At 43.2% G+C, this 15,057-nt stretch overlaps 1 protein-coding gene across 1 annotated transcript in view; it reads right to left on the bottom strand.

The window, feature by feature from the left end:
• The window catches only part of LOC121287204 (calreticulin-like), a 39,420-nt gene extending 25,682 nt beyond the window's left edge, over positions 1–13,738 (bottom strand). Inside the window, exon 1 of the mRNA XM_041204865.1 lies at positions 13,485–13,738. Within this exon, the coding sequence (XP_041060799.1) occupies positions 13,485–13,569 (85 nt within the window). The 5' untranslated portion in view covers positions 13,570–13,738. The remainder of the gene's footprint in view (positions 1–13,484) is intronic.
• Between the last annotated feature and the right edge of the window lie 1,319 nt (positions 13,739–15,057).

The following is a 15,057-nucleotide window of genomic DNA, read 5'->3' as shown; positions in this document are numbered from 1 at the left end:
CTCTGCAGCTATGACTCGACTTCCAAGGACAGGGTTTTTCAGTCAGCATGCGGGGGCGGGCCTGACACGCTGATGCGTAAAATGATGCGCGATGACGCTGGGCACGGGTCCTGATGTCATCACGCGGTCCCGCGATACTTCGTTCGGCAGGCGTGCACTGGAATCAGCTGCACATCCACCAAAATGTAAATGACCTATTAAGGCCATTAATAAAGCAGTTATTGTAATTGTTAACGCTGCCCATCCAACCTTAAGGTTGGTGGGCAGGCGAAATGCCCAGGCAGCCTTCGCATTTTTTAGGAAACCTCATCCACAAGCGGAATGAGGTTTCCTAAAGCTCTTATTAAACAAACAAACAAACTTTCATAAATATAAAAACATGTCCCATCTCAGATGACACAGTCACATGAGGGGATATGTTCAAATTATTTTTTAAATCTTTTATTTAATAATTTGAAAAGCTCTTCAATCTCCCTAAGGCAGCTCCATGTCCTCGGGGAGATTGAAGTGCTCCTTCGCTCTTGCGCAAAAGAGCTCTGACCCTGATTCACCCTCCTCCCCCTGCCTGCACAGGTAACGCAGTCTTAACTGGCCCGCCCACATAAAATGGCAGCGTGGAGCTGATTGTGGACGGTGCTTGGCTCCACAACTGCCCCCGCCAAGGCCACCCATCACCACAAAAATTCAGGCCCAAAGGTTGTCATGCCCACCAGGTGCCAGAGTTAAAAGCATTTCAGCCGCTGATGAACTTGGAGTGGAGGGGTGGTGGTGGTTGGGGGGGCGGGGGGGGGGGGGGCTGTGGGGCGTGGAGGAGGAGGATCCAGTTGCCACGGTCCACAAAAGAATCAATAACAGGTGGAACTAGGAATAGTGTTTTGCTGAGAGAATTTGAGGAGATAGGGTCCAAATTAAAATGCAGAACCTCAAAAGGTATTCTCTGGATTATTATCTGAGCCACACGCCAATTGGCATAGGGTCAAACAGATTAGAAAATTAAACAAGTGCCTCAAAAAATGTTGTGGAAAGGAGGGATTTTGATTCAAGGGACACTGGCATCAGTACTGGGGAAAGGGGAAGTTGTTCCACTCACTTAAATTGGGCTAGGATCAGCGTCCTGGTGAAACATGTAACTAAGGCTGTGGAAAGGGCTTTAAACTGAAAGGGAGAGGGGGAAAAAGGGGTCAGATGAAAGGAGATTTAGAAATCTACATAGAAAAGTCAAGGCTAAAAAAGTGTAGAGATTGGGGTAAAAACAAGCAGATTAAGACAGGAAGGACAGAGTTTGAAAATAATGGTGCAACAACAAAGATGGTCTATGCAAAGAATAGGAGTAAAAAGTAAAATTAAAGGCTTTTTATCTGCGCAAAGCATTTGTAATACAATAGATGAACTACTGGCACAAATAGAGGTAAATGGTTTAGATCTAATTACCATTACACAGATATGATTACAAAGTGACCTTCCTTCATTTCTCTTTTCCCATGTTATCTTGGGATCACCACAATACTGGTTAATCACCTTCATATCAACCATCTTTTTTTCTTGGATATGGCAGCTGGTTTTACAGCTAGATGCATTTTCTGCCACTAACCCTCGCCATTTATCCAGGCTGGGGACCGGACTAATGCATGCTGGCTTGTCTGCACTGGTGGCTGGGTTCTGATTACAAAGCAATCATGGTTCAGAAATAAATATTCCATGGCACACAATATTTTGAAAAAGCAGAATGGAAAAGGAAGAGGTGCAGCCCTCAAAGTAAATGATGACATAAGAACAGTACTGAGGAAGGATTGTAGCAGAAGCAGCAGGAAATATAATCAGTATGGGCAGAGATTAGGAATAAAACAAGACAGAAAATGCTGGAGGGCATGGTTTATTGCCCCCCCAACACTTGTTAAACCACTGGACAGAACATTAAGCACAAAATAATTGGAGCTTGTAACAATGGCAATGTAATTATCGTGGGGGACTTTACTCGTCGTATTGGCTGGACCAATCAAATTGGCAAAGGTTGTCTGCAAGACAGGTTTGCAGAAACTTTCACAACAGTTTCCTGAAACAATATGTTGTGGAGCCAAAATGAGACAAAGCTATTTTATATTTAGTATTGTGCAATTACTTTTTATTCTTTCACAGAATGTGGGCATCGCTAGCTAGGTCAGCATTTGTTGCCCATCCCCAATTGCCCTTGAGAAGGTAGTGGTGAGCTGCCTTCTTGACAGCTACAGTCCATGTGGTGTAGGTACACCCATAGTGCTATTAGAGAGGGAGTTCCAGGATTTTGGCCCAGCAACAGTGAAGGAACGGCAATGTAGTTCCAAGTCTTGGAGGGGAACTTGCAAGTGGTGGTGTTCCCATGCAATCTGGTGCCCTTGTCCTTCTAGGTGGTAGAGGTCACGGGTTTGGAAGGTGCTGTCGGTGCATCCTTGGTGAATCGCTGCAGTGCATCTTATAGATGACACACACTGCTGCCACTGTGCATCAGTGGAGGGAGTGAATGTTGAAGGTGGTGGATGGGGTGCCAGTCAAGAGGGCTGCTTTGTCCTGGATGGTGCTGAGCTTTTAGAGTGTTGTTGGAGCTGAACTCATCCAGGCAGGTGGGGAGTATTCCATCACACTCCTGACCTGAGCCTTGTAGATGGTGGACAGGCTTTGGGGGAGTCGGGAGGTAAGTACTCGCCGTAAGATTCCTGGCCTCTGACCTGCTCTTGTAGCTACAGTATTTATATGGCTAGTCCAGTTCAGTTTCTAGTCAATGGTAACCCCCAGGATATTGGTAGTCAGGGATTCAGCAATGGTAATGCCATTGAATGCACAAGGGAGATGGTTAGATTCTCTCTTATTAGAGATGGCACTTGTGTAGCACGAATGTAACTTGCCACTTATCTGCCCAAGCCTGAGTGTTGTCCAAGTCTTGTGCATATGGAAACGGATTGTTTCAGTATCTGGGGAGTCGCAAATCATGCTGAAAATTTGTGCAATCATCTGCCAACATCCCCACTTCCTAACAGCACTGTGGGTGTACTTACACCATATGGACTGCAGCAGTTCAAGAAGTCGGCTCACCACCATCTTCTCAAGGGCAGTTAGGGACGGGCAATAAATACTGGCCTAACCACCAACACCCACATCCGTTGAAAGAATGAAAAGAAAAACACTTCTGACCTTATGAATGAAGGAAGATCATTGATGAAGCAGCTGAAGCCTAGCACACTACCCTGAGGAACTCTTGAGTGATGTCCTGGGACAGAGATGATTGACCTCCAACAACCACAACCATCTTCCTCTGTGCTACGTATGACTAACCAGTTCTCCCCCCCACTTGATTTCCATTAACTCCAGTTTTGCTAGGGCTCCGTTGATGCAACACTCAGAGGCACTGTGGGTCATCAGCACGCAATGACCGTCTCCAACAAGAGAACCCCTTGACATACAATGGAATTACCATCGCTGAAACACTCACTATCAACATCCTGGGGAGGGCAGTACCATTGATCAGAATCTGAACTGGGACTAGCCATGTAAATATTGTGGTTACAAGAGCAGGTCAGAGGCTAGGAATCAAGCAGCGAGTAACTCATCCCCTGACTCCTCAAAGCCTGTCCACCATCTACAAGGTACAAGTTAGGAGTGTGATGGAATACTCTTCCCTTGCCTGGATGAGTGCAGCTCCCACAACACAAGAAACTCCACACCATCCAGGACAAAGCAGCCCTCTTGATTGTTTTTGCGTGTGGTGCCATTCATTCAATCCACCACCGACACACAGTGGCAGCAGTGTATACCATCTACAAGATGTACTACAGGAACTCGAGACTCCTGAGACAGCACCTTCCAAACCCACAATCACTACCTTTCAGAAGGACAAGAGCAGAAGATAGATGGGAACACCACCACCTGCAAGTTCCCTCCAAGGGTGTACCTACACCACATGGACTGCAGCAGTTCAAGGCAGCAGCTCACCACCACCTTCTCAAGGGCAATTATGGATGCTGGCCTGGTGAGCAACGCCCACATCCCATAAATGATTTAAAAAACAAAGAAATCACATGCTGCCTTGATGTCAAGGGCAGTCACTCTCATCTCACCTCGAGTTCAGTTCTTCTGTCCATGTTTAGACTAAGGCTGTAATGAGGCAAAGAGCTGAGTGACCCTGGCAGAACCCAAACTGAGCATCAGTGAGCAGGTTATTGCTGAGTAAATGCTGCTTTATAGCACTATTGATTACCTCTTCCATTACGTTTCTAGGTTGGATTTGTCCTCCTTTTTGTGGAAAGAACATACTAGGGCAATTTTTCACATTGTTGGGTAGATGCCAGTGTTGTAGCTCTACTGGAACAGCTTGGCTAGGGGCATGACAAGTTCTGGAGCACAAGTCGCCAGTACTATTGCCAGGGCTCATGACCTATGCAGTATCCAGTGCTTTCAGCCATTTTTTGATAATGCCTGGAGCAAATCAAATTGGCAGAAGACTGGCATCTGTGCTACCAAGCCAGTCTTGATGTTGGACATTGACGTCCCCCATCCAGAGTACATTCTGTGCTGTTGCCACCCTTAGTGCTTCTTCCAAGTGGTGTTCAACATGGAGGAGCACTGATTCATCAGCTAAGGATTGAGGGGAGGTGGTAGGTGGCCATCGGCAGGTTAACCTGGTGCCATGAGACTTCAGGAGTCAATGTGTGAGGACTCCTAGGGAACTCTTTCTTGACTGTATACCACTCTGCCCCCAACCTCTGGTGGGCCTGTCCTGCCAGTGGGACAGGCCATACCCAGGGATGGTGGTGTCTAGGACACTGCCTGTAAGATATGATTCCATGAGTATGACTATGTCAGGCTGTTGCTTGACTAGTCTATGGGTCAGCTCTCCCAATTTTGGCACAATCTCACAGATGTTATCATGGACAATTTTGTAATATCAACAGGGCTGGGTGTGACATTGTTATTTCCAGTGCCAAGGTTGATGCCGGATGGTCTGTCCAATTTAATTTCTGATTGGCTTTTCTGTAGCGGTTTGATACGACTGAATGGCTTGCTGGGCCATTTCAGAGTGATAATTAGATAGTTATGAGGGAAGAACAGGCCAAGGTTGCTTGGTTAAATAGACTGAAAGGTATGGCAATAAGTAAACAGTGGGAAACATTTAAAGCCCCCCAAGCCTGCGCCGATCATATTGCCTGTCAAACTAAAACATTTTGCATTTCTGGGGTCCATATCCCTCTATTCCCATCCTATTCACGTAATTGTCAAGCTGCCTCTTAAACACCACTATCATACCTGCTTCCACCACCTCCTCTGGCAGCGAATTCCAGACACTCACTACCCTCTGCGTAAAAAACTTGCCCCGCACATCTCCTCTAAATTTTTCTCCTCTCACCTTAAATCTATGTCCCCTAATAATTGACTCTTCCACCTTGGGAAAAAGCTTCTGACTATCTACTCTGTCCATGCCACTCATAATTTTGTAAGCTTCCATCAAGTCGCCCCGCAATCTCTGTCGCTCTAGTGAGAACAATCCGAGTTTCTCCAATCTCTCCTCATAGCTAATAACTTCCAGACCAGGCAGCATCCTGGTAAACCTCCTCTGCACCCTCTCCAACGCCTCCATATCCTTCTGGTAATGTGGCGACCAGAATTGCACGCAATATTCCAAGTGTGGCCTAACCAAGTTTCTATACAGCTGCAGCATAACTTCCCAGCTTTTATACTCATATGCCTTCCTGGACTACCTTATCCACCTGCGTTGCCACTTTCAGTGACCTGTGGACCTGTACACCCAGATCCCTCTTCCTGTCGATGCACTTAAGGGTTCTGCCATTTACTGTATAATTCCTAGTTGTATTAGACCTTCAGACTCAAAACGTTAACTGTGCTCCTCTCTGCAGATGCTGCTAGACCTGCTGAGTTTTTCCAGGTATTTTTATTTTTGTTTTAGACCTTCCAAAATGCATTACCTCGCATTTGTCCAGATTAAATTCCATCTGCCATTTCTCCGCCTAAGTCTCCAACCGATCTATATCCCGTTGTATCCTTTGACAATCCTCTTCACTATCTGCAACTCCTCCAACCTTAGTGTCGTCTGCAAACTTACTAATTAGCCCAGTTACATTTTCCTCCAGATCATTTATGTATACTACAAACAGCAAAGGTCCCAGCACTGATCCCTGCGGAACTCCACTAGTCACAGCTCTCCATTCAGAAAAGCACCCTTCCACTGCTACCCTCTGTCTTCTATGACCAAGCCAATTCTGTATCCATCTTGCCAGCTCACCTCTGATCCCATGTGAAAGTTAGCAAATGTGATACAGCTTTTCAAGAAAGGAGAGAAATAAGGAACCATTGACCAGTTAGCTTGGCAGTTGTCATTGGGAAGATGCTGAAATCTACCATTAAAGAAGTAGCCAACATGGTCTTACAAAGGGAAATTGTGTCTGACAAGGTTATTAGTTTTTTTTGAGGATCTCACTAATGGGGAACTAGTATACTTGTTATATACTTATTTTTCAAAAGGCATTTGATAAGATGCCACACAAAAGTTTAATATACAAGATAAGGGCTCATGGAGTTTGAGGTGATATTTTAGCATGGATGGAAGGTTAGTTAATGGGAAGAATGCAGAGAGTAGAGATAAATGGTCATTTTCAAGTTGGCAGGCTGTAACTAATGGAGTGCTGCAAAGATCTGTGCTTGGGCTTCAGCTATTTACAATAGCGACCAAGAGTAATGTATCTATGTTTGCTGATGGTACACAGCTGATGGGAATATAAACTTTGAGGAGGGCAAAATAATGCTAAACAGAAAAAGACAAGTTAAGTGAGTGAGAATAAGATGGCAGATGGAGTACAATGTAGGGAGTTTGGCAGTAATAGAAAGGCAGAATTTTTTTAAAAAGGTGTGCAACTTCCAAATATTGGTATTCAGAGAGAGTTGTGTATATTTGTACAAGGAACACAAAAGTATGCATGCAGCAAGCGATTAGGAAGGCAAACAGCACGTTGACCATTATTGCAAGGGGATTAGAATGTAAGAATAAAGAAGTCTTGCTACAATTGCACAGGGCTTTGGTGAAACCACACCTGGAGCAATGTGCGCAGTTTGGTTTCCATATTTAATGAAGGATATACTTGTATTGGCGGTACAGCCTCACTAGGTAATACAGAAGAAGAGAGGGTTGCCCTGGGATGAAAAGCTGAATCTCTGGAGTTTAAAAGAATGAATGGTGATCTCATCAAAACATTCAAGATTATGAAGAGGTTTGACAGGGTAGACACAGAGGTTGCTTCCCCTCGCTGGAGAATCTGGAACATGGAGCGATAAATGTCTAGATAAGTGGTAGATCATTTAGGACTGAGATGAGGAGAAATTTCTTCACAAAGAAACTTTTGAAATCTCTACCCAAGAGGGTAAGGATGCTCCATCATTGTGTACTGTATATTCAATCCTGAGATGGATTGATTTTTGGTCTCTCAAGGAAACGAGGGGTTTGGGAACAGGTGGAAAGTGATTTGAGCAGATCAGACATGATCATGAGAGGAGTCAGTGCATTTATACCCTTCGAAGCTTGATATGATACAGTTCTATGGATACAGCAGTCCAGGACTTCACCCAAGTAGCTACTCTCCACAAGTGCTTAGCTTGGAAATGCCCTTTTACCTCCTCCCTTCTCACCATTCAGGACTTCAAGCATTCCTTTCAGATGAAAGTGAGTTACTTGTACTTGTGTTAATTTAATATATAGTAGTTTTGTATTTGCTGCTCAAGATGCAGTCTCTGCTATGCTGGGGAGACAAACAGTGATTGAGTGACCATTTTGAAGAACATTGTCATCAGTCTACAAGTGTGACCCTGAGCTTTCAGTCACCTGTCATTTTAATTCTCTACCTCACCTCCACACCATATCAACCAGAATTGTGGTGACTCCACATAACAAGGGAAAAGCTGAAAGAGAAAGGAAGGAAGAATTCCCACACTGACCTCTCTGTCCACGGCCTCCTACACAAACGCAATGCAGCATCTAATTTTTCTATTAGGCAATTTACAGCCTTCTGCATTCAATGAGTTCAACAATTTCAGATCAAAACCTCTGCTCCCATTTATTATGGCAGCTGTTGGTGATGATTCTGTTATTCCCATTTACAGGGTTCTGATGAAAGGTGATCAACCTGAAATATTAACTGTTTCTCTCTCCTGATTTGCTGAGCATTTCCAGCACTTAATTTTTACTTACCATCTGCTTTTACCTTGCACCATCATTCCTTTTGTTATTAATTTCTCCTGTCTTCCCTTTCATTCTATCCATCCATCCCCACCTCTGTACTGGATTAAACTCCGGTATCTAATTTTATCCAGTTCTGACAAAACGTCATCAACCTGAAATGTCAACTCCATTTCTCGGTCCACAGATGCTGTCCCACCTGCTGAGCATTTCCAGTATTTTGTGATTTGATTTATAGCAAGCACCTTTGCTGTTCATTACACATCACTGAGTGTCTTTTATTGAACTACTTCAGCTCTAATAAGACTCTTAGGCCTGAATCTTCTGGTCGGCGTGCAGGGGCAATGTCATTCCAATCTTCAGTTCGGCAGGCGCACACTGACATCGGCTGTGCGTCCACCGAACTGTCAAAGGCCTATTAAGGCCATTTATCCACTAATTGAACTGATTGTCTGGGCTGCCCATCCACCCTTAAGGTTGGTGGGCAGGCAAAGAGCCCAGGCGGCCTTCGCATTTCTCATGAAACCTCGTATGCAGGCAGGATGAGGTTTCATGAAGGCTTTAAAAATTAAATAAATTTTTTTATTGAAATACATAAACATGTCCTAGCTCATGTGACACTGTCACATGAGGGGACATGTCTGAGTAATTTTTAATTTTTTTTTCTTCCATTTTTCATAATGAAATTAATCTCCCTGTGGCAGTTCTGTGCCTCAGGGAGATTTCTATGCTCTTTCACACGCATGCGCAAAAGAGCGCAGGCCCCAACTCTCCCTCCTCCACCCGCCCACACAGGTAGCACTGAATGCTTCCAGGTGTGTGTCACACTGGGTGGGCCTTAATTGGCCCGCCCATGTAAAATGGCAGCGTGCAGCCGATCGCAGGCGGCGATCAGCTCAGTGCCCACCTACTCCCACCCAGCCCGCATGACGGGGAGAAAATTCTCCCCTTAATTTCTCCAATGTCCCTGTTAAATACAGGGCTCCTTCCATAATTGCTGACCAGGGTTTCAAATACAGAATATTCACAAATTTGGAAAGCTGCGGACTGGTTTTACCAACCCACACCTATTAAGGCACATAATTTATTGGGGTGAGGGTGGGGAGCGCAGAATAGGAAGGAATGTAGGGTTGAGCTTACAAATCAGATCGGCCATGATCTTATCAAATGGCGGAGCAGGCTCGAGGGGCCAAGTGGCCTATTCCTACTCCTAATTCGTATGTTGTACAACTAGGTTTGAGTTGTACTGCAAGCCAACAAATAGAGCTGGAAGTGCACAGATGAATGCCTTTCGCCAATGAACTAGTTATCTCGTAATAGAAAGCACTCAAGATACTCCCAGCAATGCACTGCTAATATCAGCTACGCAGTCCTGGGAAAGCTGCCAAGCACTCATTGTTTCAAAATATTTTAATCATCCCCCTTCATGGTCACACTGTTGTCTCACCTCCTAAACCCGGAACTGACTAGAACTCTGCCTCAGCCAAGGTATAGCAATTTTATTTTACTTTTGAAATCTTGCACCTGCTGTTGGCCGATCACAGGTAGTGTGACAATGAAGGAAAAAAAAATTTATATCAGCCAGGTTTGTCACACTGGATTGAATTGTCTAATCTGTGGAGTACATGACCTGGGAGTGTTTGTTAACACAGTATAGAGGAAACTATACAGACCATCCTAATCTGTATACACATTTTCTCAATAAGCCATTGAGACAGTTTAAAAATGACACATTTGCTGGTATTGACAGTCCAGCGTTTGTCAAGGTAATCTGGTTGAACTTCAAACTAAAGTTCCAATACCAAGTGATGGGTCAGGGAATGATTGCTTCACTCCTGCACTCACTCATATGTAATGAGGGATGGTGTTATGAGAATGGCCAAGTTTGGGGATTCTTCAAAAGGTGAACAGAAGGATTTTAGAGCTGCACTAATGGAGATCTAGGACTTCTTATTCTCACTGACCTCTTGGCCAGACCCAAAATATGAGAAAGCTCTGACCTACTCTAGAAAAATAAGTTAGCAAGTTCATAGCCTGCTTAGGCTTTTCTGTTGTATTGTGGTTTCTTCATATCAATAAACACAAATACTTTACAATCTTTAATTTGCTCCTTCCTATCTGTTAAGGATGATCAGATTTGACCAAGATCATTTTACTGTGGTGAAAAAGACTGGTTTTCTTTGGTTGTTTTTAATGCCATCTATAGTCACTGACTGTAATTAGTTCTTTACCACAGTGCATGTTTTTTAAGTGCATGTTATGTGTTGGAATTTTGGGGATAACTGGGGTAATGTATTTCAAAAGAGAAACACTTTATTGAAATTACATTCCATGATTCCATTTTAGGAGATGCCAGCTAAAACCCTACAGGATTTATTTCGACAGCACCTTCCAAACCCACTACTTCTACTACCTAGGACAAAGGCATCAGACACCACCACCATCAGCTCCAAGTTCCCCTCCAAGCCACTGACTAGGAAATATATCACTGTCGTTGGGTCAAAATCCTGGAACTCCCTCTCTAACAGCACTATGGGTGTACCTACAACATATGGACTGCAGCGGTTCAAGAAGGCAGCTCACCACCACCTACTCGAGGGCATTTAGGGATGGGTAATAAATGCTGACCCAGCCAGCAATGCCCACATCCCATGAACGAATAAACAAACAAAAAAGTCCCCAAACTCATGTGTAAACATCAATTTTCAATTCACAAACAACCTGGACTTTGGAATATCCCAACAATGTGATATGTGGGTGACCATCAGAAGTGGATCCCAGTCTGTAAAGATTTGTACTATGTTATATTGTATTTTTGATGAAGTAGCAACACTTCAGTAGAGGATGAATGGGAATTTCTTAAATGAATTATGCTCTGTGCATGCAGGATAGATACATATTCAAGATCAGCAAGCTCAGATGAAAAAAGCATGACACTAAATGGAACAGCAACAAAAGTGAAATAAAGAGGAGAAATTACCTCTGCATTTCTAACAGGGGAAAGTAATTCAGTGGAACAACTACAGAACATGCAGAAAGATGTTAAAAGGTAACGAGAAGTTAATAAAGACACTTAGAAAAAGCAGAGCTAGAGACAAAGCAAAACAACAAATAAAAACAGTAGTTAATGGAATTGACTGCCAGGACTAAACCTGAGAATTATCTGGCTAACAAGAAATGAGTAAACAACACTCAACACAGCTTTGAAAGGATTCTGCCCGACAAACCTCCAAGACTCACGGAGGAAATGGTAAACCAAGTGGACTGCCATACAATGTTGTGTCTCCTGACTTCCAGCTGGGCGAGACATCCCTCACTTGGTTCCATTCCTATCTATCTAGTCGTAGTCAAGAATCACCTGCAATGTCTTCTCTTCCTGGTCCAATACCATTACCTCTTGAGTGCCTCCCATTTTTTTAATACATCCTGCCCCTTTATAGACATCATCCAAAAACACAATGTTAAGTCCCACATGTACATTGACAACACCCAGCTTTACCTCACCCCAACATTCTCAACCCCTCAAATGTCTCTAACGTCTCATGCTATTTGTTCAATATCCAATACTGGATGAGCAGACATTTCCTCCAACTAAATGAGGAAAACTAATGCCTTCAGTCCCTGCCATAAACTCTGTTTCCTAGCCACTGGCTTATTTACTGTCCAAACCAAACCACTGACAACTTTGCTGTCCTATTTCCCTGGATCAGCTTCCAAGCAAATATTCCATCCAGCTTTAAGACCATTAATTCCCAGCCCCTCCCTGTTACCTCTAGTCTCAACTATTCCAATGCTCTCAATTCTAGCTTCCCATCTTTTATACTGTATCATCAAAAACTCTGCTGCCCTTGTCCTAACTCCCACCAAGTCATATTGACCAATCACCCCTGTGCTCCCTAACCTACACTACCTCTCAGTCCAGCAGTGCCCCCATTTAAAAATTATTCTCCTCGTTTTCAATCCCTCCATGCCCTTGGCTCTCCCCATCACCATTATCTCCTTCAGCCCTACAACCTCTAAGATTTCTGATCTCTTGCACATCTCCAAAATAATCACTACTACATTGGTTGCTGTGTCTTCAAGCAGCCTGGATTTCATTTCTTAAACTTCTCCATCTCTTTACTTCCTTCTTTAAATGTCCTTTAAAATGTTCCTTAAAATCTAACTCTTGGACCAAGCTTTTGTTAACCGTCCTCATATTTTTCATGTGGTTCAGTGTCAAATTTTGTTTAAAAGCGCTCCTGTGAAGCACCCTGGAACATTTTATTATGTTAAAGAAATAAAGTCTTTCATTTAATAGCCCCTTTCGTGACCTCAGGAAGTGCCAAAGCATTTTTACAGCCAACAAAGTACTTTTGAAGTGTAGTCATATTTATATAGTGCATCCTACAACTGTAAGTTATTAGGAGGGAAAGGGGCTGTAGGTGAATGAACCAAGAATGGCCAGATAGCTCTCCTCGCATAAAGTTACCATTTGCAATCTTTGTGAACTGTAATAACCAGTGTGATTTGTTCATTATCACAATGTCTGTGGGACCTTGCTATGTACAAATCACAGCAGTGACTCCAATTCCAAAGCACCTTGGAACACACTGAGGTTGTGAAAGACCGCTACATAAATGTAAGCCTTCTCCTTTTGGTGTATAGAGTTTGAGGTAGTGTGTTAGAAGGGGAGAATATAAGGTCAGATGCTAGCAATGACATCAGAATTAACCCAAAGCGCCAAACATTCAACTTCCAAAGATCAAGTTATATCACAATAATCCTCATGGCGCTCCTCCCCGAGATTCACAACTCATCGTAGTACTTCCCCTGGACTGTCAGTCTGTCGCATAACAGCCGTCAAACTCGCCATATTTTGCCAAGCCCAAAAGATAACGTGGGTTCTGAGATCTCCTTTAATGATCAGGAAATTCTTGGAAAAAACTTGATATCTCCCCACCCGCTTCCATGAAACACGATTAAGTGGAAAGGTTAAATGGTCCAGAGAATCATATTAGTCGACAATAAGATTAAGGAAGCCACCCAATTTAGAAAAGAGAACACAACAACAAGACAAGGTCCCCATCCTCAGAATTAATACATAGTGACAAACGGCGAGTTGAGAGTTAATGAGAGCTTAGATGGAAAGAGCTCGTTAAGGAGATTTCAGAACAGGGAGCCGTTTATGTTGGTTAAGGAGAAGGAATTTAGTTGCTGAAAACTAATTGCAGACAACTAGGTAGTTCGACAAGTCGCTGTTTTGCAAACCCAACAGGTTTATCAATCTCACCTTCATCTGCGAATTGCTCGGTGAAGTAGACAGTGGACTGGGCAATGCCGGCCACAGAGGAGAGCAGCAGGAGCGGCAGCAGCATCTCTGTTAGTACCAGGCTGACGGATGGATGTGATGGAACTGTGTGATCGGCAAGGACAGCCCAAAACAGCGGCGACTGTAGCGGCAGTAAGAGCGCTGACTCCCGGCTTGGACAGTCTTGGTCAACCCCCTTCTCTCCACACGGCTTCAAACCATTGGCCACAGTCAGCAGCAGCCCCGCAAATCAGCTCCAAACACGTTTTTCCGTCTTTCCAGTTCCTGGATGGTGCCAGGCAGCACTTTCTGTTTCAGACGAACAGGACTTTACTGCACTTCTCTGAACACGTTTTGTCGTTTTTTTATACACACCAGAACGGCCAAACCGTAGAAATTTACTTGAGAGTGGATTATTAAGCAATTCAGGCCAGCTAATTTAAATTAATATTATTTAACTTAAAGTTAAAATAGTAAAAAGAGTATAATTATTCGGGTAGCCGAAGTACATTGGATCTTCACTATATGTGTCCATACATTGAACTGAGCAATGTATTAGGCTAGTGCTAAAAATTGTATTCAAATCGTTTGAATTGGGCAATGTATCAAGTAGCAAATTCAGTGCTAACTAATCACAAACAATTTGATTAAGAACCGAGTGTAGTTCACAGAACAATGGAATGCAGGTTCAAATCTATTGATGTTCCTGATCTTGACTTTATAGAGACACCCAATTCTGATGGGATAGAGTGACTAAACACGAACAAATTTGGGCTGATCAGAACGTGAATTTATACACAGTCACATCTGACTAATCTAATTTATTTTTGGGGGAGGTCTTGCTGCTATTCCCTGTTTTTTATTAATGATCCGGACAGTGGTGTTGAGAATATGGTCAGTAAATTTGCAGATGACATCTTGAGAGGAGTTACTTTGTTAAAGGTGCTTTATAAACAAGTTATTGTTTGTTAAGACAGCGCAATCAAAAGTAAGACGGTTTAGATGTGCTAGAGGAATGGCATGAGTTTAAATACATGTACTGTCTTGCAGAAATTGGCAAGGTCAATACATTTATAAGGAATAATATTGAGACAAGTTAAGAAAGAAAAAGGTCACTGAAGGGTCATGACCAATGTAGAGAAACAGTAGCTATTGCTAACAGGATATTCAGTTGTATTAATAGAACCATTCAGTATAAATTAAAGGACCCCATTTTGACATCAATGGGAGGGCACGTGGAAGAAAGGAAGTGATTAGTCATAATGCTCCAGCCAACTGGATAGCACAGCGATGATGGGCTGAATGGCTGCCTTCTGCTCTTAACTTTATATCTTCAGCCACTTGTTCTTGAACCAACTACTGGATCACTCAGCTTCCAAGCATCTCACCCATTCTTTTCATAAATTAAACACCTTTTTCATATTGCCCCATAATTTGTGTTTTAACCAAAAGATCTAATTTTTCAAGTATTTCTTAATCATTAGGCAAGTCTTTAGCCTATTTTATATTATGATAGAATAATTTTCATAAATCTTTTTGCAGCCAAGCCATCACA

The sequence above is a fragment of the Carcharodon carcharias genome, chromosome 14, assembly GCF_017639515.1.
Source record: "Carcharodon carcharias isolate sCarCar2 chromosome 14, sCarCar2.pri, whole genome shotgun sequence".
NCBI lineage: Eukaryota > Metazoa > Chordata > Chondrichthyes > Lamniformes > Lamnidae > Carcharodon > Carcharodon carcharias.
This window is presented reverse-complemented; position numbering and strand designations above follow the sequence as displayed.